The sequence below is a fragment of the Phascolarctos cinereus genome, unplaced genomic scaffold (assembly GCF_003287225.1).
Source record: "Phascolarctos cinereus isolate Bilbo 61053 unplaced genomic scaffold, phaCin_HiC Scaffold_9;HRSCAF=440, whole genome shotgun sequence".
Lineage (NCBI taxonomy): Eukaryota > Metazoa > Chordata > Mammalia > Diprotodontia > Phascolarctidae > Phascolarctos > Phascolarctos cinereus.
Window position 1 is genome coordinate 253,150,040 of NW_027556402.1, and position 27,483 is coordinate 253,177,522.

A 27,483-nucleotide genomic window follows, 5' to 3' on the forward strand; every position below is an offset into this window, starting at 1 on the left:
CTTCAAACGCACCACAACACCCAGAGCTTTTCAAACTGTGCCCCCCAACCCAGCCCCGCCAAGCCTGTGAAGCCCACTTTCTGAAGCAGACTGACCCCTCTCGATACTGTCTTTGGGGAGCTGCCCCCGGGGCCTGGACGAGGGGGTCCCTGAATTTTTTTTTTAATTTTTTATTAATTTATTATATCAACAATCACTTCCATAAGCTTTTGAATTTAAAATTTTTCTCCCCTCCCTCCCCAAGACAGCGGGCAATCTAATACAGGCTCTCCATATACATTCCTATTAAACGTTTTCACATTAGTCAGGATGTAAGGAAGAATTAGAGGAGCCACAAGAAAGAGGAAACCAAACCGAAGAAAAAAAACAGCAAATGGTCTGCTTCGATCTGTATTCAAACTCCACAGTTTTCTTTGGATGTGGAGAGCATTTCCCGGACTTATTTTTAAAAAAATTTCGATCCCTGCATCTCCTGACATTTGATTCCCTTTCTCATTCTCGGTAGTCCGTGTTTTGTTGTATGCCTGTCACCTGACTCTGAGCAGGGTCCCTGGGCTTCCCCAGACTTCCTGCCCAAGGGTTCCTGGATTCACAAACATTATTATTACAGCTAACATTTACATAGCGCCTACTAAGTGCTTTCTAATGATCTCACAACAGCCTGGGAAGAAGTGCTATCATCATCCCCATTTTGCAGTAGAGGAAACTGAAGCAAACTGATGCAATGACCTGCCCAGGGCCACACAGCTAGATAAAGCCCTGGGCTAGGCTATGCAGTCGTCTGCATGCCACCTTCGTCTCCTCTCCATCTGATAAGTCTCTAACTGTGCTGTCCTCCAACCCTGGGCACCCCCTCCTTCACGGCGCCTCCTCAGAGCAGAATCCCCGAGCACTCTTCGGGTCTGGTCATCTAACTAAGCGCGATGGCGCCCAACAATCCCTTCGCCCAGGCTGAGTCTCTGTCCTGGCTAGAAGAGCAAGACAGATGTGGCCCATGACTGACATAAATGGGTCTGATGGCGCTGCCACTGCTGCCAGCCTAGTGACCCCTTCTCGTAGGCTGGCCTGAGCTGGCCCTGCCAGCACCAGGGGCTCTGTGTGGTCACGCTCACTAACCACCTCTTTCCTGTGACAATCTGGAACAAGAGCTTACCACATCCTTCTTCAGTTTAGGCCAATGGTCCGCCTGTCTGCAGTCCCCCAGGGCATGCTGTATCCCCACAGGGGGCAGAGGCACCCGGGGGGGAGGTCCCCCTCCTGTTTTGTACTTGCTGTGGGCACATGGGTAACTGGGGTGGCAATGCCATCATTCACCGGGCTACCAGCCCTCTGGGGGTTCGACAGGGGCTTCCCCACAAGCACGGAGATCTGGCCAGCCTTGCTTTATTTACAAAGGCAAACACGCCTCCGTTTATTAGAAGTCAGTGGAAATGTGTGTTTAGCAACAGTACAAAAATTGTCAGGGAAACAAAAGGCAGGACACCAGTGATTTCATGCAGACAGAACCTGAAAGGAAAAGAAGCCAATGAGTAAGACCCCAGGCCTTTCCGTTCCCTTCTATTCCTCATCCCGCGCCCCGCCCCCCGGAGCCCTCCAGCATCCTGACTAGAGCCGAGGTCCCTGGATGTAGGATCTGCCCCCGGCCCCCTTCGGGCCAGCTGTGGGAGAAATGACTTGTGCTAAGTCCTGGAGCCCACAGAAACCGGGACACAGGTGACCAGTGCTGACCAGAGTCCCTGTCGGGGCCAAGGAGAAAACTCAGGTGTGCTTCACGCCTGGCCCACCACCCTCCCTGGAGTCAGCTCATCGCAGGGTCAGAGATTTAAAGGCCACAGAATCCAAACCCTCCTGTTTTTACATCTGGGGAAACCAAGGCACAGTCTGAGCAAACACAAGAGTGGGGAGCGCTCTTACCATAAGCCCCTCACACATATATGCCGACCCAGAGCAGCAGGAAGAGGACCCCGAAGCCCATGAAGAGCGAGGCCACGAGGGAGATGAGCAGCTCCTTGTAGATATCACGGGTGTACTTGGTGGAGGTGACCTCATAGCTGGGCGGCTGTTAAGGAGGCTCCGACTCTGGGGGCAGCGAGGAGGGCAGGCTCCCCTCCCCCGCAGCCCTCCCTCTGCTCCTCCCCCGCCCCCCCCCCCCCCCCCCGCCCCGGGCAGGATACACGAAGAACCAGGCCGTGAAGAACATGCCGATGGCCAGCAGCACCACGGTGAGATGCGGGAACACGGCCGGGTTCACCGGACTCGTGTATCTGCTCATGGCCTCCAGCTCCTGGGGAAACAGCGCTGATTAGGCGCTTACTGCATACCGACCCCCGAAAGCTTGTGGTGTCACGTGTCACGGGCTCCTGCCGGGCCCGGGGTGGGCCCGGGCCCCCCGAGGCCCCGAGGACGGTGGCCGAGCAATGCTGGCGCGGAGAATAAACATCTAGGGGGCGCCTACTGTTTGCAAAGTCGTCCTCTCCTGGGAGCTCGACCACGGCCCTGGGAAGCAGCTGTGACGGTTGTCACCCGCGTTCTACAGATGGGGAAACTGAGGCTCGGAGGGAGCGAGGGTCTTGCCGGGCAGAGCAGCTGTAGGGGCTTGTGGGGAGGGCCGCTCCCCAGGGCTGGAGCGGGGAAGTTCTGAGTTCAAGCCGGCCTAAGGCACTCCCTAGCTGGGTGACCCCGGACGCGTCTGCCTCAGTTTCCCCATCTGTGAAATGGGGACCCTAACAATGCCAGCCGGGGGGGGGGCGGGGCGGGGAATCTCGGAAGCCGCGGTTAAAGAACGGTGAGGAATCCAATCCCTCGTTTTCCGAGGTGGGGAAACTGAGGCACAGAGAAGCCAAGCGACGTCACCCGACGCTTGGCAGGCCTCAGTTTCCCGGCCTGTAAAGCGCGGACCGGGCGGGCTGCAGGCGGCGGCTGCGCCCTCCACCCGCAGCTGGACCGGGGTCTCCCCGCGTCCCTTCCCGCGGCCCCTCTCACCATCCCGTCGGCAGCCGGGGTCTCCGCCGGGACTCCAGGACCGGAAGGCCACGTCTGCCGAGGCAGGAACTGCTCCGCCGGAAACGGGAGCGGAAGCGGAAGAGGCTCCTGTGCCGGCGCCCGCGCGGAGCATCACGGGCCTCGTAGTCCAACGGGCCCGCCCCCCGGAGCGAGGCATCACCAGCCTGGACTACCAGTCCCGGCATGCCGCGCGCGGCGGGAGGGCCACGTGACGGGAGCGCGGGCTTTGGAAGGCGCCGGCGGCCGCCGTCTCGGAGCTGAGGAGGGGTGAGAGCGCGCGCGCAGCCCCGCGACCCTAACGGACGTCTCGGTGAGTGACCGCAGCGCGCGGGGTGGGGGGGGGATACTGAGGCCGCGGGAGGGGGGACGAGTGCCCCGTGGGGCCCCCCATCTCCTGCACAAGTGAAAGCCTCCCCTCCCCCTCTTGGTACAAATGAGAGGGGACCCTGGAAGCAAGCAAGCATTTATTAAGCACCTGCTGTGTGCTGGCCCGTGGGCCCTAGGGAAGGGAATAGGCATTTATTGAGCGCCTACCACGTCCCAGGATCGGGTGACCCCTCCAACCGCCCCGGAGGTGAGTTTTGTTAGGGCCCCCATTTTACGGAGGAGCAAACTGAGGCAGGCGGCCGGGCGAGGCCGTGTCTGGGCCCGTTAGGAACTGCTACCCGCGGGTTGGGCTCCCGCCCCCCTCTTGGGACAAGTGGGGGAAATGAGGCAGGGGGACGAAGGGGCAGGGGCGTGCCAGGCCCCGGTGTGAGGAGGTCAGGGGGACCAGCCTGGCCCCGGGGGGGGGCGGCCGACATCGGGTTCGAATCCAGCCTCAGGCACTTAGTAGTGGGGTGACCCTGGGCAAGTCACTTCGCTGCTGCCAGCCTCAGTTTCCTCGTCTGTAAAACGGGGATGAAAACCGCACTGACTTCCCAGGAGCAAACAAGACGGCCAGGTATGCAGCAGGCGCTGTATAAATGCTGTGTGTGCGAGGCAGGCTGGAGCGACTCCAAGGAAAGGGGGGAGCCCCAGGAGCAGGAAGGAGGCGGGGGACAAACAGCTGGGGGGGGAAGCTGCCCCGGGGGGGGAGGGGGGAGACGTCGGAGGGCAGTGGGCCCCTCTGGACCCGGGATTCTCTTCTGACGGCAGGCAGCCCACCCTCTACAGGTGGGACCCTGAAGAACAGGAAGAAGGAAGGAGGGAAGGAAAGAAGGGCGGATTTATTAATGAGGCGCCCAGTGTGTGCTGAATGAGGGAGGGAAGGGCACGGCCCCGCCCCCCACCAGCCCTTGTGTGCGCACACACACGCACACACCACAGATACACAGACACACCACACACATGCACGCGCATGCACACGCATGCACACACCACACACACACACACACACACACCCCCCAAAGCTCCTTTCCTCCTTCTCTCAGGTTAGGAAACCCACGTGAGTCTTTTCCACGCCAGCCCCTTCCTCTTGTCTCTCCCGGGAGGGGGCCAGAGGCTCCCCGTGGGCCGGCCCTGTTCCCTCCTCTGCTTTGTGAATGTTCCTTGGGGGCGTCCGCTGCCCTCCCTCTGTTTTCCTGTTTGGCCTCCTTGGACGCTCCATAAAAATTTCAGGTGCTCAGGAGGTGTTTGTCCTTGAAACGGGGGCCCGCGGAAAGCTTTTCTCTGGCTGGTTGGGGGCACACGGGGTGTGCTGGGAAATGCCAGGCAGCGCACTGGCCTGAGGGCCCCCCCCCGCAGCTGGCCGCCTTTGAGCTCAGCGCTGCAGTTTGATGAGAAAATGCGAAAGCCAGTGTTAGCTCCCTGAGTCGGCTGAAAACTGAACAGTCGTCTCTGGTTGGAGCCGGCTCCGGCCCCCCCTCGGATCTAATCCGTAAGAGAGTTTTAAAACTTAGAAACCGATCTATTGTCGTTCAGTCGGTTTCAGGCGTGTGTGACTCTCCGTGACCCCATCTGGGATTCTCCTGGCAGAGAGACCGGAGCAGTTTGTCATTTCCTTCTCCAGCTAATCTTACAGATGAGGACACCGAGGCAGACAGGGTGAAGTGACTTGCCCAGGGTCACACAGCTAGCGAGTGTCTCAGGCCAGATTTGAACTCGCGAAGAGGAGTCTTCCTGACTCCAGGCACGGCGCTCCATGCGCTGTGGCGCCCCCTGGCCGGCCTAGGAACACATAGATACGTACAGATGAGTAGAGCGGAGGCTCTGTGCGTCAATGGCTAGGTCCTGCCGAGGAGAGAGTAAGATCTGGGCGCTCTTAGGAAAGCAGAGGGTCGGCGAAGCTTTGCGGAGGCCGCCTGTGGGGCTGAGGGCGCGTCCCCGGGGCGGGAAAGGCGAGAACGGGCCGGGAGTCTGTCCTGACCGCCCTCTCTCCCTCGCGTAGGTGCCCCCGACCGGCCATGGGGATCCACGGCCTGGCCAAGCTGATCGCCGACGTGGCGCCCGGCGCCATCCGGGAGAACGACATCAAGAGCTACTTTGGGCGGAAGGTGGCCGTGGACGCTTCCATGAGCATCTACCAGTTCCTGATCGCCGTGCGGCAGGGCGGTGACGTGCTCCAGAACGAGGAGGGCGAGGCCACCAGCCACCTGGTGGGCATGTTCTACCGCACCATCCGCATGGTGGAGAACGGCATCAAGCCCGTGTACGTCTTCGACGGCAAGCCGCCCCAGCTGAAGTCGGGCGAGCTGGCCAGGCGCGGCGAGCGGAGGGCCGAGGCCGAGAGGCAGCTGCAGCGGGCGCAGGAGGCGGGCGCCGAGCAGGAGGCGGAGAAGTTCGCCAAGCGGCTGGTGAAGGTCACCGAGCGGCACGGCGAGGAGTGCAGGCGGCTGCTGCGCCTCATGGGCATCCCCTACCTGGAGGCGCCCGGCGAGGCCGAGGCCAGCTGCGCCGCCCTGGTGAAGGCCGGCAAGGTCTACGCCGCCGCCACCGAGGACATGGACTGCCTGACCTTCGGCAGCCCCGTGCTCATGCGGCACCTGACCGCCAGCGAGGCCAAGAAGCTGCCCATCCAGGAGTTCCGCCTCGGCCGCGTGCTGCAGGAGCTGGGCCTCACCCAGGAGCAGTTTGTGGACCTGTGCATCCTGCTGGGCAGCGACTACTGCGAGAGCATCCGCGGCATCGGGCCCAAGCGCGCCGTGGACCTCATCCGGCAGCACAAGAGCATCGAGGAGATCGTGCGGCGGCTGGACCCCAGCAAGTACCCGGTGCCCGACGACTGGCCGCACAAGGAGGCCCAGCGCCTCTTCCTGGAGCCCGACGTGCTGGACCCCGACGCCGTGGAGCTCCGCTGGGGCGAGCCCGACGAGGAGGGCCTGGTCCGGTTCATGTGCGGCGAGAAGCAGTTCAACGAGGAGCGCGTCCGCGGCGGGGTCAGGCGGCTGAGCAAGAGCCGCCGGGGCAGCACGCAGGGCCGGCTGGACGACTTCTTCAAGGTCACGGGCTGTCTCACGTCGGCCAAGCGCAAGGGGCCGGAGCCCAAGGGGGCTGTCAAGAAGAAAGCGAAGCTCAAGAAGGGGAAATAAAGCCCTGCTCTCCTCCTCCTTTGGGGGTCTCGTGGTGGGGGCTGGGGGCGCCGTTTCCTCCGCCGAGGTGCGGGTGTCTGTCTGGGGGTGGGGGGAGGAGGCAGCCAGGGCCGGCTCTCCGGCTCCTGGCCCTAGCTTGGCATTGGGCCTGATGCCAGGCACTCAGGCCTACCCAGGGGATTCGAAAGTGCCCCCATCCCTGGAAATGTGGGAGGCGGCAGAAACCTCCATATTTGTATTTGTTCTTGTTCTCCTGGCCCGAGAATCCCCCCCCCCCAACCCGGGTCCTCGGGACAAGATGGTTTTCATGTCTGCTTAAGCTTCTTAGAAAAAGTTAATAAAATTGTCAGATGGTACAAGGGACGTCTTTGAAAGCCTTTCAGCAAGCCTGGCCGGGGTTAGCGAGGGATGCTGAGGAGTGGCCACGAGGTGGCGCCATCCCCTATGAAACAGCCCCGGCGGCCCCTCCCTCGTGCCTGAAGGCCTTGAGAGAACGTCTGCCCTGGCCTGCTGGGAATTGGGGGGTGGGGGGAGGGGATGTCTCGTGGGTCTAGTTATTTTTCTAGCCCCAGTTTGACCAAGGAATTAAGAAAGTTGTCACATCCCTGATTTTTGTACTCAACCTAAGGTGGGAGCAGAGGTTATGATTTCTGTCCTTTCTCTGAAGGGGGCTGAGATCTTGCCTTCCAAGGGGGTAACCCCCTGTAAATAAAGCCCAGGTTTTATCCTAGGAGAAAGCAAACCAGCCTTACCAGTCCTCGGCCACCAGGGTGTTAAATTGGGGGGGGGGGAGGCGGCCTCCCAGATTCTGTTCCTAAACCGTGTGTGGCTGTGGGGGTGGCGTCACATTCGAGCTGATTTTAGGCCTGGGATTTAGGCAGTTTGGTACTTGTGAGGCAGGGTGGCATGATTAAGCTGGGGGTGGGGCAGCGATGACTTGCCCGAGCCTCACCCAGTTTTCAGCATTCACATCACATTTGTGGTGTGCCTGGGAGATGTCCGGGGGCCATTGGCAGCTGGCAGAGAAAGGCCTGCCTGTGAAGGATTAAATCCGACTGGGTGGCAGAAGCCAGTGAACCCCAAGCAGGTCCCCAGGACATGGAGAGGCCTGTGTAGCCTCGGAGGATAGACCGGGCATCGCAGATGATTCTGGGGAGTCTTCCCACTCCCTGGGGCAGGCATTTTGATGGTGAAGGGGGTGCTACAGAGCAGTGACCTTTGTGGGCAGTTGTGTTGGTGGGCGCCTTGTTCTCAGGCTGCCTCTGCCTAGCATTTGATGAGGGAACAAACTTCAGAACAGTGTGGTGCAGACAGAGCTAAGTGTTCACCGGGCAGCCGGGGGGAGCCTGCTTGGCAGCCAGGCCTGAGAGTTTTATGCATTCCAAGTAGCATTAAGCTTAGTAAGGCTAAGAAGGCTCAAGTTTCCCGTTCAGGCTGGAAAATCTTAAAAGCCAACCCAAAATTAGAGGGCACAAGGAAGCCTGGCTGGGAGTACAAGGACAGAGTGGGGGTGGGGGAGCCTGAGGGGGAGGGAAAAGGAGGTCAAGGAGAACTTGGAGAACAGCTGAAGAATTCCCGGGTGACTGGCCACTTCCCACCCTCCGGCCCCCGCTTGTCACGGGCCACTGCTGCTGCCCAGAACTTGGCGCGTTCAGAGACGTCAGGAGCAGGGTGCTCACGGAAGAACTTGGACTCCAAAGACATTAGTTTTATTCATCAGCATGAGGTCCATCCTTGATTTTTTACAGCAACATAATGGGCACAGACACTGAACGTGACTGAACAGACGCTGCCACCTCATGGGATCTGGGGAGACGGGTCATTCCTCTGGCCACTATTTAGTGACCCTGGGGCCAGGCTGAGAAGAGGGAAGGCCACAGTGTTTAAGAGTATTCTAGGCAGGGTGACACGAGATGCCCCGCAGATTCGGGGGTCCCCAGGCTGAATCATGTGCCCCTTCTCCGGCTAGAACGGTAGCACCAAAACCACAGAGGCAGAGGGTGGTGGGAAGAGAGAACTGACCGATTAGCACCTGGGTCCTGGCATGAGAAAGCTGGGGAGTTGGGGAGGAGGGAGCTGCAGACTGGAACAAGACCAGACTGGACCGCAGAGTCCTCTGGCAGGGCCAGTTGAAGGATATCTGATTTGAAAAATACACATTCCCCTCTGACTCTACACCTCACATTCGAGTTGTCACGTGACCTCATAAATCTACTCTTCGATCGTCCAACCAATCAGTCGTCAGCAAGCCCTTAGTAGGCACTCACTACGTACCTATCACAATAACATCTTGTAAGCCAGATGGTCTACTCCACATCTCCCTAATTATCCAAGCTGTGCCCTGGCTTCACTCCCTCCAAGATGGTTTCAGGCTCTCTTCATCCTACTTAACTGTTCTCCGTCTGAAGGGAACCAGCTCTGTAAATACAGCCAGGTTTCAGAGTCCTTCCCCACAATCTACCAGATGACCAGAAGGGGTGGGGAGGAGGGATCAAGGCCCTCAAACTGTTCTGGACCTGAGGAAGATGAGAGGACCAGCTCAGCTCCCCAAATGGCCAACCCGTCTAGCGAGGAGGCATTTCCGGAGGTTTTTTGTGCATCTTTCTCCACGAGATGGGATAAGCACATCTCCTGTGGCTTTCATCATCCTCCCTCTGGCTGAGAGCAGTGCATTAATCCTATGTTCAACAAAGCTTAAGGTAATTGAGGTTTACAGCAGGACCCAACTACCAATGAGTGAGTCCCTTTAATGTTTCCCTTGTGGGAGCTTGGCAGATGCCTTCCTGTCCTCCATCCTGGCTGGCTGCAGTTACATTACTTAGAATTTTTAGGTGGGGAGATAAGGGGAAACTTGGGAGCCCCATTTGTTGACGGAAAGGGGAGGAAGGAAAGGCCTGCCTTCCCATGTCTTCACTTTGCCATGGAACACCATGGAGGGCTAGAAGAACTCCTGGCTGTGCCTCTCCTGAAGTTCTTTTCTGTAGGTGAAGATAGGAAAAGGTACGGAGGGAAAATGAGGGGTTTTCAACGCATGGAATGCGTTTCTAATGAGCCACACACAGCATTGTATATCAAATGTGAAATGCATATATTGGCCACAGCTAGAGCCCAGTTCTCTTTGCACGCCCTGGAGGGGGAAGGAGGCAGACGAGGCTGAGCTGGAAGTGTCTCCTATTCCCCAAACCCTCCCCAGAGATGCGGCCCCTCCTGGAGGCTGCCCATCTATTCTGGGCCCGTGCCTTGGAGCACATCCCTAAGCAACAAGTTAGGTCTAGCTAAAGAAAGCTGAAGAATTCTAGGTGTGAAGGGAGAATTCTTGAGTTCTCCTCTTAAATCTTCATCTCCAAGGGCTCAGACTGCCACTCTGTGTTGCTAGTGTGCCAATCATTGTGGGATGAGGTATGTGAGGGGAGGAGGGCGGGGCCTAGGAGCTCAGCTCCTACGGGCCCTGGGGAAACAATGGCCAGCCCCCATTACTGAAAGAGAAGGACCCGGCTTGGCCTCTCCCTCCTCCCCTCCGCCTTTGGGGGTATGATTTAGGTGTGGGGCCTCAAGCGGTTAAGTATTTTGCTAAATCTTGACTTTCTGAGTTCCAAAAGTTCATGTTTCTTGGTACTCAGCTTAGTGCCTGCCAACCTAGAAAGAGAGGATCCAGCAGTCCCTGCCCACCTAATGGCTTCTCCCGACTGTGGAGCCATCCCCCTCCCCATCTTCCCAGCCCCCACTGGAAATTCAGATTGAAGTGGCATAGTCCCTCATCATTGCCCCTGCTTCCAGCACCAAGATCTTCTCCTCTTCCTCCTCCTGCTCCAGAGAGTGCTGCTTTACTTTTGAAGGTAGGCGTCCAGCCAGAGCTGCCCAGACTCCTTCAGTGAGCTGCGGAGGCAGAGAAGAGAGGATGAGGGGATCCCCCCATCCCAAAGGGGATCTCGGCACCGAGTCGAACCAGGTGCTCTTCAAAGATCATTTCCAACAGTAAGATGCTCTCTCTGCTCCCCCCGGCTCTGGGGAAGCAGCAGTCTGACCGGCTGTGGGCTGGCCCTGGCAGGAAGAGCTTGAAGGCAGCCTGGGAGTTTGCTCTCTCTGGGCCTTCATGTGCCCCGAATGCTGTCCCTTAACGTCCCCCTCTTGGAATCACTGGCCGCCTTCAAAGCTCAGCTCCGACCCGGGGCACTTTGTATATGCTTAGTGGGGTGGTCTCTCCTAGAGTGTAAGCTTCTTGCTGACAGGGCCTGTTTCGTTTAGGTCTGGCCCTTGTGGGCATTCGAGAGATGACCTTCCAGCTGACTGACTAAGTGCTTACAGTGTGCAAAGAACTGTTCTGGATGGTGGGGACACAAAGGTGAAACTTTCGTCTAACAGGAGAGAGAGAACACGTCCGCACCTAAGATGGGCAGAAAGCAGAACGTGAGAGGGCCCGGGACGAGAAAGTAGGCAGAGAAACTATCCTGACTGGCCGGAAGGGGGCTTCCACAGAGGGAGAGGAGAAGGCTGAGTGAGGTCCCGAGGTGGTGCCCAGGAAGATGCCGTGGGTGGCATCAGCGAGGATGTAGCCCGGGGAAAAGAGACCCAGGCCAGGCAGAATGTCGTGCCCACGAGGCCACAGCAGAGCCCCTCGCTTCCAAAGGGCCACCTCCAGGCCCCTCCCTCGCCTCCCTTCTCAGGACCAGTACTCACTGCACAATGTCGGCAAAGGCGGAGAGCAGAGGCTTGGACTGGTACTCGACACCATGTTTGGCGCACAGGGATCTCACCAGGGGGGCCACTTTGTGGTAATTGTGTCTCGGCATGGTGGGGAAAAGACTGAAGGGGAGAGCAAGCGAGACATTTAGCAGGATTCTTCTCTCTGAGCAGAAATGTGGGAAGGCTTGCATTTGAGGACAAGCCCCCTTCCCCCTGTGGGGCTCAGCTTTCTTATCTGTAAAATAAGGGGGGCTGGCCCATGTGACCTCAATCCCCATGCTGCCCTGGCCCTTGTACCTCTGTGCCCCAGCCCCAGGTCCTGCTGGGGCCTCGTCTTTCTCATCCTCTTCCTCCTCCCCCTCTCCCCCCCGTGGCCACCCTGCCCAGCATCCCAGACTCACTGGTGCTCAATCTGGAAGTTGAGGTGACCGCTGAACCAGTCGTTGAAGAAAGACTCATGCACGTTACACGTTGCCTGCAGCTGGAGGAGAGAGTCGATCCGTGGGCAGTGAGGCACCCCCTAGCCATGGACCCTTCCCCAACTACCCCTGCCCTCTCAGCGAGCACACTGAAGGGTTCTGGGTGTCGTCCTGCCTCCCCACAACCTCCGGCTGTTACCTGAGTGGAGACCCAGTCCACGTTCCGGTCGTGATCAATGTGCATGGGAATGTGGTTCATCTGGGTCACCCACACGAACCAGTTGCTCTCCAGGAACCTAGGCAAGCGCAGACGTAGTGAATGTCCCCCAATCCATGAGAGAATGAGATGAGGCCCTCCTCCTCCCTCCCCCTTCTCTCCCTTCCCCTCCCCTCCCCCTCCCCTCTCCCTCCCCCTCTTTCCTCTCCCCCTCCTTCCCCTCTCCCTCCTCCTCCCCTCCCACCCTGCCCTCAGCTGCTACCTGACAATGAAGAAGAGAAGCAGGAGACCTTTAAAGCCCAGCAGGGGTATGTAAGTGAAGGAGATTCTCAGGTAGAAGGTGAGCATCCAGGCCAGGTCCTAAGGTGTGAAGGGAGGCGAGATCAGCTAGAGATGACTTTCCTTCTCTCCCCGACCCCCATCTCTCTCTCTCTATCTCTCTCTCTCTGTCTCCCCTCCCATGTCTCTCTCTGTCCCTCGCTCTCTCTGTCTCTTTCCACTAGTAGGTGCTGAACAAATAGATCTGGAAGGAACGCATCCCCCAAGGATTCCTAGAGACATTGGTGCCTGTCTGTCCAAGAGCAGCCGCAGGTGAGAAGGCCGGTGGTCTTGTGTCCTTACTTCACAGGACAAGGTCCCAGGCTCGGGGGCAGACCCAGGTCTCCTGACCCTGCTCCCACCCCACCCCCCCTGCCTTGTGCTCCAGCTTCCCGCCTCCCCTGCCCCAGAGCCCTTGGGACAAGGGGGAGCTGGGGGTGCCAGCCCCAGGACACTCACCACCCACTTCTTGCGCTGGACCACGAAATAGAATATGTACCACTGGAAGTAGACAGGCAGCAAGGCCGGGGGCCCAACTGCAAAGACACAAGTGTGAGTGGCCTTGGGGGCCCAGCTGCCGCCCACTCCATCCTGGGGTCAGACACTTGAGAGCTGGAAGCAACCTGAGATCCATGGTCCAACCCTCTTAGTTTAGAGGGGGGAAACTGAGGCTCCAAAGGCAGCAGTGGCCTGTCTGCAGTCACAGAGCAGGACCTCACAGCTCCCTGTTCTTCCACTTCACGGCCTTCCAGGCAGAGCCGCCCAGCAAGCCACTTCCTCTAGCACAGTGTTCCTATGTAAGAAGGCCTGCACCTTCTCACCTCCTCCTCTACAAGCATTTACTAAATCCAACAACGTGCTAAGCACTGGGGGTACAAACAACAGCCCAACATTTTTAAAAAGGGGTAAGCAAAATGGAGACACCTGAGTGAATCCAAAATGTAAGTCAAGGAGATCCGGGAGGAGGGGAGAGGTCTTAGCACCTGGAGAAGCCAGGTAGGAGGGGAGGTCTGAAGGGAGCTCCCCTGGGCATGTACGAGGACAGCCCATCCCTCCCAGAGCAGCATATCCTCAGCCAGGCCCAGAAGCCGCCCATCTGTTCAGCCATCCATCCATCTGTCCATCCATCCATCCATCCATCCATCCATCCATCCGTCGATCCATTTATCCATCTGTCCATCCATCTATCCGTCCATCCATCCATCCATCTGTCCGTCCATCCACCCATCCGTCCATCTGTCTGTCTGTCCATCCATCCATCCATCCATCTGTCTGTCCATCCATCCATCCATCTATCCGTCGATCCATCCATCCGTCCATCCATGCATCCATCTGTCCATCCGTCGATCCATCTATCGATCCATCCATCTGTCCATTCGTCCATCCATCCATCCATCCGTCCATCCATCCATCCATGGGAGGGGAGGAGAGGGGAGGGCTGTGAACAGCATCCTAGCCTGGGCTATCCCCAAGTGCTCACCTTCCCTCCTCTTCTCTGACTCTACCAACCAGGAGGTGCCATGACTTCCCTACAAATTCTTCTTTGCCCAAAATTTACATTGTAAGCAAGGCAGGTCTCAAAACAGAAACAAGCATGATTAAGCTACCTCACAGGAAGGCTTCTCCGACCTTTGCAGGAGTGTTTGTGTTTTTTAAAGGGATGATGACTGAACAAAATTGCAGGAACTCGTCCTCGGTACCCTCGAGGCCCTCAGAGCCACTGCTTTCCTTCTCCCTAGCGAGCCCGTGAGCTCCCTCCTCTGGGCCCAGGCCCTGCGTGGCTGCTTTTGACCCAGCCTCCACTTCTCTGGGCCCACGTCCCAGAGGGAGGCACCTCTTCTGGAAACCAGCCCTGTGGGGCTTGGCTGCTCCCCACTTGACCACAGAACCTGCCCCCTCAAAAGCTCCAGGGTCTCACTTAGGTCCGGGGTTCTTCTGCCAAGGAAGAGAAGGGGATTCTCAAGAAAGAGAAGCAAAGGAAATGAGGCCTTCAAGCAGCTCAAGAGAAATGACCCTCCCACCTGGTCAGGAACACCCTCCACCCCAGTGGCCCGGGCAAGACCGGCATAAAGGAGCCTCATTCGGCCCGCCTGACCCCAGCCGGGCAGGACACTCACTCAGGAAGAAGTACTTGTGCTGGTGATTGTAGGGCATGTATTTTTTCTTCTGCTTCCCGAGCTGGAAAGAGGACAGGGCCAGGGTCAAGAGGGGTGCCAGAAAGGGCCGGGCTACCCCCACCCTGTCCGCTTAGGCCTAGGGCCGGCCAAGTGCCCCCTTCCCAGACCCTGGCTGTGCCAGTGACGTGGCCAGGAGCAGAGGGCTGGGCGGCCACGGTCACTGTGAGGTCCTTCAGGCCCCAGAGACCCCGGCCTTGGGAGCCCCTCCCCCAGGGGAGCCAGCAGGGCACACAGAAAGCGCATCTGAAGCTCTCTGCCCTGAGTCTCAGGACACCAGGCAAGCTCACTTTCCTCATACTGTCCCTCTGGCTTCTTCCCTGGGGCAGAGAGCGCCCAGCACCTCGCACCCACAGGCCCCACCGCCCCCCACATCCCCCCACGGCTCTCTCTTTTATCCCAGCATGTAACAGAGGAGCTCCGGAGGTCAGTGAGGACACTGGACGGCCACTGGTCAGGGAGGCTGTCTAGGGCACTTGGGGCCAAGGTACCAGCCAGAAAAGATCCCTCGTGATTCTTGGTGTGTGGGCAAGAACATGATAAACACTTGGCTTCCCAGAAAAGTGAGGCGCTTATGTGGTTGGAGACACACGTGTGAGTGCACCAGATTAAACGCTGTGTTTGTGAGGCCAAGAAATGTCTTATCCAAGGTCAAGGTCCTGACCTGTGGGAGCCTCCCCATCATGGCAGCTGCCTGCAGGGGCAAGACTTGAACCCAAGGCCAAAGCTGCTGAGGTGGCCCGCGGAGCCCGGGCCCTTCCCCCAACCTCTTCTACCAAGGTCACGCCTGGCACCTCCTGCCCTCCACCTGGCAGGCTTAGACAGCCTGCCCCCCTGCCCCTGCCAAACCACACCACCCCTTCTGGTCGCAGCCTCTGGAACCTTCCCTGCCTGACTCCTCTGGCTCCTGTCCCTCCACCAAGACCCACACGATAAGGAGCTAACTCTCCACGGGGGAGAGAGGGAGGGGGAGTCAGAAAGGCCTGGGTTCACATCCTGCCTCAGACACTTAGTACCAACTGTGCTGGGTCCTGGCACAGTGCCTGGCACATGGGAGGTGCTTCGTAAATGCTGATTGAGTGAGTGATTGTGTCTCCCTGGACAAACTGCTCACTCTCTTCAAACCTCATCTTCTTCATCTGTAAAATGGGGGAAAGGCCTTGTGCAGTACCTCCAGGGGGTGACAAGAGGATCGGTGAGGCGAGGTATGTAAAGGCCACAGAGACATCGGGTCTTAGGCACATCCCGACAACGGCCCAGTGGAACGAGGCTTCCCCCGACACCCCGGCCCCTCACGCCCTTCACCCCCTCCGTGCCTCTGCTCTCTGGAGCCTCCTCCATCCCCGACCATGAGCTTTCAGGTCCACTCTTGGCACGCTCACTGTGATGTGCAATAGAATCCTTTATTCTGCTGTCCTCGCCCTTCACTAGGATGGGCATTCCATGAGAGCAAGGACGTGTCTTGTGCAAACTTTGTATAATGACGAGAATGACAATTTATGTAAGATTTTTATAATATAAATATTATAATATAATATATCTATTATAATATAAAGGATTTATATAAATGACATTTATATAGGCCTTTGAGGTTGGCAAGGTCTTGACTTGATCCTCCCAGCACCCCGTGAGGTCAGAGCTATTGTCTCCACTTTACAGTTGAAGAAACTGCAGCAAACAGGTAAGGTGACTTGCCCAGGGTCATACAGCTGGAAAGTATCTAAGGCTAGATCTGAACTGGGTCTTCCCAACTCCAGTCACCCAGCATGGGGTTCTGGACGTGTCTGTTGTTGTGAACACCCCTCAAGTGGCCTGCCCTCCTGGTGCTTTTGTTCTAGTTCTCTGGCACAGAGTCCGACCTCACGGAGCCCGGGCAGCCAGGCCCCCCAACGGCCAGCGCTCTCTCTCTCCTGCCGTGGGTCGATTCGGAGACACCAGCCCTGGGATTCAGGAAGCGCCTGGGTCCGGCTCCCCCCGTCATCCCGGGGCCATCTCTGCTCTGGGGGTCCCTGCCTTCCCGATGCTGCCGTTGGGAGGGGCTGGGAGCCCCAGGAGAAGGCCGCTCACCGGCCCCTTCCCTCCTTCCCCACTCACCTCCACCGACAGAACCTTCCCCAGGGCAAAGAAGAGGGGGTGCATGTTGATATCTGGGTCCTTCCGGAAGCAGTTGGGCTTGGCGTGGTGCTGGAAGTGCAGGTGATTCCACCAGCTGGCAGGGGCCCCCTGGAGACGGCAGGCACAGATGGGCGGTGAGGAAGTGGCTGGCCCCCTGGCGCCTCCCCCCCAGGCCCGCCGCCCCGGCCTCCCGACCTTAAGATGGCCAATCACAAAGTGGTGAAGCAGGTGGTTCCACGTGGATGTGCGGCAGACCGAGAGATGTCCAAAGTCATGCTGCAGCCATCCCGCCTGAGCCTGGGAGAGAGGGCAGAGCCAGTGGGGCTGGGCCCCAGCTCCTCCCGCCGCGCCCCCTCCCTCAGCTCCACCACCCAAAAGAGGAAACTGAGGCAGGCTGAGAAGGCGCAGGCAGGAAGCGTTAGAGCGGGCGCTCACACTTCATCCTCTGCTGTGCCCTAGGCATCGTGCCGGCTCCCTGACCGTGTGACTCCTCTCTGTGCCTCAGTTTCCCCACCCTTAAGATGAAAGGTCTGACCTTACCGATCTCTGAACTCCCCAAGTGGATGACCCATAACCCGTTCCCCTCTTCAAGGAGACCACCACCCTTCCAGTCGCCCAGATGCCGGCCTCGGGGACCTCCTCTCCCCCACTCGGCCCCCCAGTGGGCTTCTCTCTCTGCATCTTCCCCCTTTCCCCTCCCCTGCTGCAGCCCGAGCTCCCCTCTCATCTGGAGGACCACAGGGGCTTTCTAATGGGCTGTCCATCTGCCAACGGGAGCTTCCTCAAGCTCAGCTCTGACCGTTGTTGCCTCCAGCCTCAAACACAGGGCCCTCTATTTGGCATTTGAACCTCTCCAACCTCCTCAGAGTCTGCTCCCACCCCCTTGCCAGTCTGCACACACAGCATTCGAACTCGCCTCCCGGCCTTTGCCTTCCCAGCCCCGACCTAGAGGCTGAAGGGCAGCCTCCTCTGGAGCTTTCCTGGGCCCCTCGCCCCAGGGGCTGCAGGGGTTGTGTCCCTTCTCGGGTTGATGTTCCCCTATGCTGTCTGTCCTCCTGTGCGTGGATTCCCGGGGCAGGTTTTTCTCTTCCTCTATCCCCAGTGCTTAAACATGCCAAGTGCTCAGTCAAGAATTGTTAGGGGACTGATGGGCAATTCTACAGTTTGCTCTTGAAGCCTGGGGACCAGCACATGGAGAAGGTGGCACTGGGCCCCAGATCAGGAGGCTGCAGACCCAAGTGCTGGCTGTGACGTTATCCGTATGCAGGGAAACACAGGGAGTGCAGAATGAATAGCCTTTCCTTTCTGGGAAGCCAGAGTCTCAGTTCTGGAGCAGCACCGATTCCCGTGGGAACGGGGCCGGGCTTGGCAAGAGCCGAGCTCAAAGGGGCATGGGGAGCTTTCACAGGGAGCAAGCAGGAGGACAAACTGGACTGAGACAGAAGGGGCCGTGCAGGGAGCTGGATCTGGGTGGAAATGAGGAAAGGGCTCACTCTGGACAGCAATCACACGTCAGGTTTTCACCTTTGGAAATGCCTCCCTCCCTTCCTTCCTCTCAGAGTGCCCAGGCAGGGCAATCCTGACACCAACTGTTTCTGGTCCAGTGTCAGGGGCCCCAACAGGCAGTTACCTTGCCTCCAGCAACCCCAGAGACTAATTTAGCAAGCCAGAGATGGGTTCTGGTCTGTTGGAGATACAGGGTCTGGATCATAGATTTTCTCCAGTACCTACATGTTCTAGGACCACACAGTGGGGCTCCCCCCAAAATACTTGTCTGTTTCAGCTCTCTTATGCCCCTCCCAGCTCTGACATTCCCTGTTCCGAGGCCCCTCCCAGCTTTGACATTCCCTGTTCCGAGGCCCCTCCCAGCTCTGACAGTCCCTGTTCTGCTGTCCCTCCCAGCTCTGACATTCCAGGTTCTAAAGTTCTTTCCAGCACTAATATTAAATGGTCCGTGTTCTAAGACCTCTTCTAGTTCTAATATGCTTGTTCTCTGCCTTCAGCTTGAGGCCTCCTACATTTCTGCAGTTCACACCAACATCCTCCCAAGGAGAAAAAGCATTTCCCATGGAGGCCCAGGCCGTGCTAAGAGAGGCCGGGAGCCTGGGCATCGTTACCTGGACAGTGCTGAGGAGCACCGCGCTGATGAGGAAGGGAACCAGTGATGTCCCAAAGACCCAGAGCGTGAGCCACGCGGCTACGTCCAACAGCAGGATGTGCAGCAGGTAGAGTGTGAAGAAGACAGGGTTGGCCTTCATGAGTCCCATCCGCTCCACGGTGGCCCTCAGCTCTCGGAATTCATCCGTCAGCTGTTTCTGTGGGACGGAAGACAGGCAGTGCCCTGCTCTGACCCCTAGCTGGCTAGGAGACTGCCCGTCCGGGCAGCTAGGGGCATCCTGATAGGTCTCAGTAGAATGTTATGGCCAAGATGCATGTCTGTGCCTGCGCCCTGGGGCTGTGCTCAGTGACTGCCTGCAGTGTCTCTGAGAGAATGGACCTGGGCTGGGGAGGAAGGAGCCCTTGCTTGGAAGGGGAGGCCGAAAGGCCTAGGCTGTGTAGCCCAGTCAGAAGCTGATGGGAAAGGAGAAGGATATGATTGTTCTGCAAGGCCCCGCACAGCGATGGGCACAGAAAAAGGAGGGGAGGTTGAGTCAATCTCTTGACAATTAGAACTGTATAGAGTAACCCCCATCACTGGAGGTGTTCCAGCAGAGACAACAGATGCCATTTTGTGGGGTTATTCTCTCCCTGGAGAAACACCAGCTATCTCAGAGGGGCTTTCTAGGATGCTCTGCCTCTGGGATGCTTGGGGTGTGGGGAAACCTCAGCCCAGCCTCCCACTCACCACCCGGCCTTCCACCAACTCACGTTCTTGTTGGGCTCGAAGCTGGGCTGGTCCGGAGCCAGCTCCCCGATCAGCAGAGAATTCATGTACTTCCGAACCAAGGCCTTGTCGATGTGGAATGCTGTGAAGGGATCCTGGACAGGCCAAGAGAAAGGGGACTGAGGAATCTGCCCTGAGCTGGCCAGGTAGCAGAGGTCCGGGCTCCCCACCCGCTGACTCTCATCCGGGCTCCCCTCTCCTCTACAAGGCTGGCTGTGCTCCTTCCACAGAGCCCCTGCCTGGCAGGGATGGGGACAGATATGTGCACCCTCAGATACACCCTCCCCAGACAATGCACCCCCACAGTATATGCACCGCCAGATACACCCCTCCCCAGACACATGCACCCCCACATTCAGCTGAGGCCACAAGGCCAGTAAGGGTCACTACCCGCACCTTGGTCCTGAGGCTTACAGGCCATTCCTTCTTGGGATTGAGGGGCACTGGGCTCTCTCCCCCCAGCACCCCATCTTGGTGGTCTAGGCTGGGAGCCCTGCCCCCCAAATAGCTTTTCAGCGGAGGACATGGCCCCAGGCAGCACTGATGCCCAAGGGGGGATATTCTTCCAGCTTCTCTAAAATGTTAAAATCTAAGTAACTTTAGGTTAAACCCAAAGTGAATACCAGGGTCAGGACAACCTCACAGTCTCAGACTATCCAGGAAGCTGATCTCACTCAGACGGATGATCTCAGAGGCCAGCTCTGCTCACCAACCATCAATGGCTCCCCATTAATTACAGGATAAATCTCAAACTCTGTGATCTGGCATTTACCAAGGTGAGAATAAGAATCCAAGGACAGGTGAGTCCTTAAAAAACACACAGCAGGCACTGTCCAAGCTGCTAAAACATTCCGGTCCCTGGGACGGATATTCTGGCGGGGAGGCTGGGTGACTGGCAGGTCTCAGCCTCTCAGCAACAAGCATTTAATTAAACCAGTCATCTATTTGTTTGCCTCCTTCTCTATGAGGTACGGGGGGGGGGGCGCAAAGACAGCCCCTGTCCTCAGGAAGTTCCCATTCTCCAGGGGACCCAACGTATAACCACTATGGTGAACGTGGGAGGAGAGGGCACTGTCCAAGTGCAGGGAAAGGATTTCCATTGAAGGTGGCACCCAAGCTATGCCCCGAAGGGTCATTGAGCAAGGAGGGCATTCTGGGCATGGGAATGCCATGTCTGGAAGGCAGTAAATGGGCCAGTTCAGCTGGAATGTTGGAGTGATGTGAAAGAGGCGCTTCGAAATTCAGTCTGAGAAGTTTGAGGCAGCAGGAAGCCGGTGGAGATTCTCTGACAAGACACAGGATCAGAACTGTGCCCAAGAGGGTTGTGGAAGCTGGGTGAGGACAGGCTGGAGAGGAAGGAGACCCAAGGGGAGGCTCCAAGGAGATGAAGCCTGAACTAAGAGAAGGGTTTGGATGGAGAGATGGGTGGAGAGGCAGAGGGAATGCAGAGATCAGAGATCTCTGTGACCTCGGGCACATGTCCTCTCTCGGAGCAGTCCTCTCAGTCCTCATCCCAGCAAGGGGGATTGATAAGCACCTGATTGTGAGAAGTCACAGGTGTCTGGGAGGGGGTGACCCTGACAGACTCGGGGGGCATGGTGCCCTTGCCCACAAAATGGAAACAATTTAGCATCCACTAACCGTTTGCCTGAGTGTCTGCGGTACAAGGGCTTTGCAAACCTTAGAAACTTATTATACATCTTTGGATCAGTCCCAGCAGCCTGCACAGGGCTGGGTGCTTGGGATCATCCCTTGACCAATGAATGAGTCCTGCTTAAAACAACGCCATGATTTTAGCCACAAAGGAGAACAGGTTAGGTCAGGGCTCCTCCATGAGCTTTCCAGTGACCCTGGAAGTCACGGCAAGTTTCCTCGGCTATATAATAAATACCTTGTTGGCCTGCAAGGCCTAATCTCCTTTAAATGCCCTACAGCCTTTTTCTGCCTAAAGAAAAACATGGAAGTGCAGAGGGAGGGGTTGTCTTAACTGATTTTGCAAGTGGGTGAAGCATAAATCCTCTATTTTTTTTAAAGTGATGGTGAGTAATAGATGACCATGAGTGAAGTCATCCTCTCTCCCAGCACCTCAGGGATGGGTGGAGACAAGAGGGGTGTGTGTGTGTGTGTGTGTGTGTGTGTGTGTGTGTGTGTGTGTGTGTGGTCCCAGGGCCACCTCAGTTTGGACAGGCTCATCACCAGGACATCCAGAGGGCAGAGGATTGGTCAGCCCAAGGACATCACCAAGACCATGGCCAGAGGGGTGGAGATCTGGAGGAAACCCAGACCCCCCCCCCCAGGCGCTGCTTGTGCCTCTCTGGAGAGGAAGGGATGTCTTCACCCCTGCACCACATCCTGAGTGCTTTCAGACACCATACCTAGTGTGTGTGCTCAGTTCTGGGCACCAACGTTTTAAGGAGGACACTGAAAACTAGAAAGCCTTCTTAGGAGGGCTCGCAGGACGGGGAGGGGGTGTCAAGAAAATGCTCTGTGGGAGCCAAGATGGCAGAGGGGAGGCAACCCAGCGGAACTCTCGACATTCCCTTCCAGACAACTGAAATAACATCTAAAGTCACATTTTAGAGCAGTACATTCAATAAAAGGTCAGGGTGAGACATTTTTTGGCTTAAGAAAACTTAAGAGGTCAGCAGAAGTCTGTGACACCAGAGCAGAGGCCCGTCTGGAGCCCACACATGGGGCAGCAGCAGCCTCAGCCCGGAAGCAGTAACGGGGTCAGATGACTGGTCAGAAAAAGGTACAGGGGACCCTCTGCTGCCACTGGGTACGGCCAGCACTGGCTGGCAGGCTCTACTACCCGTGAGCAGTTCCAGGGCAAAGAGAAGCACAGATGGCCAGTCCCAAGGGAGCAGGGGCCTTCCTGGGGGAAGGCCAGAACACAGATCAGGAGAGCAGTGACCGCACCTCTCGCAGGATCACAGCCACAAAAACCTGCAGGCCCCCAGAATCAGCTCTGAAAATAGCAACACAAAAACAACTTTAACATAAAGTTTAAAGTCAAGAAATTGTCACAGATCACCGCCCTGATATCTCAGCTCCAGAGGATACAACAGAAATGGAAAGAATCCCCCAGTCACTTCCTGAAAGAGATCCCAGAATGAAAGCTCCCAGGAATATTGCCACCACATTCCCGAGCTCCCAGGCCAAAGAGAAAATAAAACAAAACAAAACAAAAAAAGCAGCCGGAAAGAAACAATTTTATCACTTTTTCATGGCGCTGCAGGATCACCCGAGACTTAGCAGCTTCCACATTAAAGGAAGGGAGAGCTTGGAATGATAGTCCAGAAAGAAAAGAAGCGAGGACTATAACCAAGAATACACTAGAGAGCAAAACTGAGTATGATCCTTCAAGGGGAAAAGTATACTTTTAACGAAATAAAGGACTTTCAAGCCTTCCTGATGAAAAGACCAGAGCTGAATAGACAATGCAACATTCCAACGTAAGACTCAATAGCAGCAGAAAAAGGTCGACATGAAAGAGGAATCATAAGGATCTCAGTAAAGTTAAACTACAGTCCTATATGGGAAGATGATGCATGTAACTCTGAGAACTAAAATCACAGACAAAGGGCAAGGGTATCAGCTGATTATGGCGGAAAGATCTCCCAAAAAGAAACGAAGGGATGGGAAAGAGGGATGCGCTAAGGAAAGGGGGAAGGAAGAGGTAGAAATTTTTCTCACAAAAAATAGGCACACAGGGAAGAGATTTTACAATGAAGGGGAGGGTGGCAAGCAATGCTTGAACCTCACTCATCAGAATTGGTTCAAATAGGGAAGAATACACACACACATACACATAGAGTTATGTATAGAAATATAACTTACCCAGTAGTGAAATAGGAGGGGAAGGGGCTAAGAGAAAGGGAAGGGGAGTGAGCGATAACAGGGGGGACAGACTAAAGAGGGCAGTGGTTGGAAGCAATATAGATATTTGAAGAGGGGCAGGATAAAAAAGAGAAAGAGAGAAGAAGAAGACATAGAAGATAATGAGACGGAAGGAAATACACAGTAGTCATAACTGTGAATGTAAAGAGGATGAGATCACCCATAAAATGGAAGGAGACAGCGGAATCCAACAATATATTCTTTATAAGAGACACACTTGAAACAACACCACACACACAGAGTTTAAATAAAGGGCCAGCGCACAATCTTACTATGCTTCAGCTGAAGTTAAAAAGGCAGAGGCAACCTAATTAAAAGAAATAATCAGAGAAATGACATTTTGCTAAAAGGTGCCATAGGCAATGATTTTATAGCAGCAATTCTTACAGCAATTTTCTCCGATAAAGGCTTCATTTCACAAGTATATGGAGAACTGAGCCAAATTTATAAAAATAAGAGCCATTCCCCCTAATTGATAAATGGTCAAATGATATAAATAGCTAGTTTTCAGAATAAATCAAAGCTCTCTATAGTCATATGAAAAAATGCCCTAAGTCATTATTGATTAAAGAAAGGCAAATTAAACTCTGAGGTACCACCTCACACCTATGAGAAATGACAAATGTTGGAGGGAATGAGGGGAAAATAGGTCCACTAATGAATTCCTGGTGGAGTAGTGAACTGGTCCAACCATTCTGGAGAACAGTTTGGAACTATGCCCAAAAGGCTACAAAACTGTGCATACCCTTTGACCAAGGAATACCACTGCTAGGTCTGTATCCCAAAGAGATCAGAGAAAAAGGGAAAGGACTTAGACGTACAGAAATATCCATAGCAGCTTTTTGTGATGGCCAAGCATTGGAAATCAAGGGGATTCCCATCAGTTGGGGAACAGCTGAACAAGTTGTTTTATATCACTGTGATGGCATACTACTGCGCTCTAAGAAATAACAAGGGGGGTGGTTTAGAAGAAGCATGGCAAAACCTCCATGAACTGATGCAAAGTGAAGCGAGAAGAACCAGGAGATAACTGTGCAACAGCAATGTTGTCATGGTGATCAACTGTGAAAGACCTGGCCGTTCTGATGGTACAATGATCCAGGGCAAATTCAAGGAACTCATGAGGGGCAGTGGATAGAATGCAGAGCCTGGACTCAGGAAGACTCATCTCCTTGAGTTCAAATCTGGCCTCAGACTCTTACCAGCTGTGTGACCCTGGGCTAGTCACTTCACCCTGTCTGCCTCAGTTTCCTCATCTGTAAAATGAGCTGCAGAAGGAAATGGCAAACCCCTCATGAAAAAATACTATCTGCTTCCAGAGAGAGAACTGAGTACAAATCAAGGTATAATTTTCTCTCTCTCTTTTTTTTTTTTTGGTATATGGCCAATAATAGAAGTGGTTTGGGCGATTCCACAGGCATAATTGTCATACTGCTTGCCCTCTCAGTGGGTGGAGGAGGGGTAAGTGGGTGAGAAATGGGAACTCAAAATTTTTAAAGAATGGTAAAATAAGTAATGAATATATTATATATATTTGATTTTTTTTTTAAAGAAAATGTTCTGTGGGATTGGTTGGAGTAACGGGATGTCTGGCTGGATGAGGTGGGGGTGGGGGAGGAATGGAAGAGGGGCTCACCCGGGCCAGCCCCCCTAACCCCTCCAGGTAGGTGCAGACAAGACCTATCCCCTGGAGTAGGGGGCTGCAGGGGCTCCGCTTAGGATCTAGGCAGGGGAAGCTTGGAAACCAAAGAGTTTTGACCATGACAGGTGGTGAGCTCCCCATCACGGATGGGATGCAAGCCGAGGGGACTCTTTCCCAGACTACCCTTCTCTCGGGCTCAGTTTCCCCATCTGTACAACGGAGCTCCTCCTAGCGCCTCTCCCAGGGGGCTGCTGTGCACACAGAGGAGAGCCCCTTCACCCGCACCCCCGACACCTTTCCGAAGGCCACTCCGCCCCTATGAGCTGCAGGCAGCAGCTAAGCGAGTTCTGGCCGCTCGCTGAGCGGGGTTCACCCTCTTCCGCGGAGTGGGACTCGCCCCGCCCCCATGCCCCTTCCACAGGGTCAGGGACTGCTCCCACGCCCCTATTGGACGAGCGGCGGCAGAGGCGGGACCGAGGTGCAGTGGTACCACCCGTTAGGACCAATCACCACCCCTGCAGTCGGAACAATGTCACATAACAGAAAAGGCCGAAGCTCGGCAGCTGCGCCCCGCCCCTCCCATCCTGGACTACGGGCTGCGCATGCTCTGTCTCCAGGGGAGACCGCGGGGACCCAAGCTGGGCCGCGTGTGCCCCGGGGGCGGGGAAGAGAAGAAGGAGGGAGGGGGCAGGGCTTCTCCCTTCTTTCCGCGGCTCTAGGTGTCTGGCTGGAGCTAGAGCGGATGGAGAAGGGAAGGGATAGGGGGATGAGTGCACACGCGGCCCCCCTAATTGGGGGAAGGAGGAAGGTCCAGGACGCACGCCAGGCGCTTAATTGGCGCTCAAGGCCCAGATGGAGCAATGAGCAGCTTTGCAGAGGTCAGCTAGGGGTAGGGGATGCAGGGGGTCTTCCCCAGGGGCGCATCCTTGACCTCGGGTTCTGCCAACATCCGAGCCCTCGGAGCTGCGATAGCTGCAGGTCCCCGTGCCTCTGCCCTTCTGGTCCTCGGTCCTTCTTTGCCCCACCCGCAGACTGGCCCGAGGCAACCCCCGGGCCTGGAGTGCCCTCCCTTGGGGCGTCCCCGAGGTCCCAGCTAAAGCCCAGCTTGTGCAAGAGCCTTTCCCCATCATCACTGCGGTGCCTTCCCTCGGAGGTCATCTCCAACTGGTCCCGTCAATGCCCCGTTTGCGTACAGTGGTTGGAACGGTATCTCCCTACTAGACTGTGAGCTCTTGGAGAGCAGGGGCCCTGCTATTGCCTGTCTTTGTATCCCCCTGCTAGGCAGACCTCAGCCCCCGCCTCCAGTATTCCCGTCTCCATCTCCTAGAGCTGGAACTTTATGCAGGGATCCGAGCGCTCCCGCCATTCCTTTAGGAATTTCCCTTCCTACTCGGACAACATTCCTTATACAAGCTGTCTCAACCCAGGAACCTCTGACTTTGTGCCACTCGGACCCAAAGTCACCCAGTCAACTACAGTCCCTTTCTCCGGGTGCCCCAGCTCTGTGCCATTCCCCTATCTCTGCAAGTTTTGGCCATTAGATTTGCAAGTCGGAAGCCTATGCGCGCCCCTCTGCCCTTTCCACAAGGAAACCCCACTTCCTGCCTCTGACCCTCCCACTCCAGGGTCCCCAGTCCCTCCAGCAGCCGCCACATCCCCTCCAAGGACGTCTTCGACCCCACGCCCCTTCTGGCCCTAGTTCCCCGGCTTTTCCAGCTCCTCTTCTCTCTCCACTCCAGCAGGGGTCCCCAACTTCTGGATCCAGCGTGCGCTGTGGCATCAGCCCGTGAAGGGCAGCAGCCCCTGCCCCCGGGATAGTGCAGTGCCCCGAGCCCCGCGTCGTAGCCCGGCACCCCCTCACTTCCCCCTGGGAGGTCGCGACGCCCCGGGCCCCCTTCCCCCCTGCCCCCCGAGCTGCATCCCCGGCCCCGGCGCTCACCGTGGCATCCTGGCCGGCGTAGTGGCTGATGACCCGCGAGCCCCCCGGGTGCCTCCGGCTGAACTCGCTGATGTCGTAGACCTTGCGGTCTATCACAAGCCAGCGCTCCTGTCTCCCGGAGCGCTGCGCCACCTCGTCCCACGTGAAGAGTCGCGGCGAGGCCCCCGCGGGGCCCTCGGGCTCCGAGTGCGGGGCCATGGTCGCGGCGGCGGGGCCCAGGAGCAGGCGGCGGCGGCGGCGGCGCGCGCTGGCGCGGTCCGGGCGGGGAGCGCGCGGAAGCCGTTTTCAGCACCAGCGGCGGCGGACGGCGGCCAAGCTCGGGGGGCCCGCGCTCCCATTGGCTGAGCCGAGTGGCGCGGGCGGGAGGAGAGAGCCCCCCGTGGGCCCGCCCCCCCTCCCCGCGGTCCTCAGGGACCGCGCGGCCGCGCTCCCGACCCCCTGCACTCCCCGCCGGGCTCAGCTGTGGGCGGCGAAGCAGCCCCGGCTTCCCGGCGCAGGCTGCAGTCGGGGAAACTGAGGCCCTAGCGCTCGCCCCCGAGTCAATCACCCCACAGGGACGCGTGCGCTGCCCGAGGCAGGGACCGATTCATGCGGGTCTCGGCAGAGAGTGCCTAGCACCTAGTAGGGAGGCCCTTCATAAATGCTTGTAGATCGGTGGGTCGAGAACCTGTCCCAGGTGC

The 27,483-nt window shown here is 56.9% G+C and overlaps 3 protein-coding genes across 4 annotated transcripts; 1 reads left to right on the forward strand and 2 right to left on the reverse strand.

Moving 5' to 3' along the window:
* Window positions 1–1,382: 1,382 nt before the first annotated feature.
* On the reverse strand, window positions 1,383–3,091 carry TMEM258 (transmembrane protein 258). Its single transcript, XM_020968339.2, has 4 exons — window positions 2,983–3,091; window positions 2,175–2,284; window positions 1,915–2,051; window positions 1,383–1,506 (listed from the first exon to the last, which is right to left on the reverse strand). The coding sequence occupies exons 1-3, from the start codon at window positions 2,983–2,985 to the stop codon at window positions 1,925–1,927; spliced, it is 240 nt and encodes a 79-aa protein (XP_020823998.1). The 5' UTR covers window positions 2,986–3,091; the 3' UTR covers window positions 1,383–1,506; window positions 1,915–1,924.
* Window positions 3,092–3,197: 106 nt separating this feature from the next.
* Window positions 3,198–6,530, forward strand: FEN1 (flap structure-specific endonuclease 1). Of its 2 annotated transcripts, none has more exons than XM_020968337.2 (2): window positions 3,198–3,313; window positions 5,372–6,530. In XM_020968337.2, exon 2 carries the CDS (start codon window positions 5,388–5,390, stop codon window positions 6,510–6,512), a length of 1,125 nt encoding a protein of 374 aa, XP_020823996.1. In that variant the 5' UTR covers window positions 3,198–3,313; window positions 5,372–5,387; the 3' UTR covers window positions 6,513–6,530. The 2 variants fall into 2 exon arrangements, with proteins under 2 accessions (XP_020823996.1, XP_078004232.1); XM_078148106.1 differs by lacking the exon at window positions 3,198–3,313 and adding an exon at window positions 3,371–3,577.
* A 1,675-nt stretch (window positions 6,531–8,205) lies between these two features.
* On the reverse strand, window positions 8,206–27,064 carry FADS1 (fatty acid desaturase 1). Its single transcript, XM_020968000.2, has 12 exons — window positions 26,804–27,064; window positions 19,307–19,417; window positions 18,556–18,753; window positions 16,634–16,735; window positions 16,418–16,546; window positions 14,267–14,327; window positions 12,609–12,685; window positions 12,094–12,191; window positions 11,814–11,910; window positions 11,597–11,676; window positions 11,190–11,315; window positions 8,206–10,388 (listed from the first exon to the last, which is right to left on the reverse strand). The coding sequence occupies exons 1-12, from the start codon at window positions 26,999–27,001 to the stop codon at window positions 10,337–10,339; spliced, it is 1,329 nt and encodes a 442-aa protein (XP_020823659.1). The 5' UTR covers window positions 27,002–27,064; the 3' UTR covers window positions 8,206–10,336.
* Window positions 27,065–27,483: the final 419 nt, after the last annotated feature.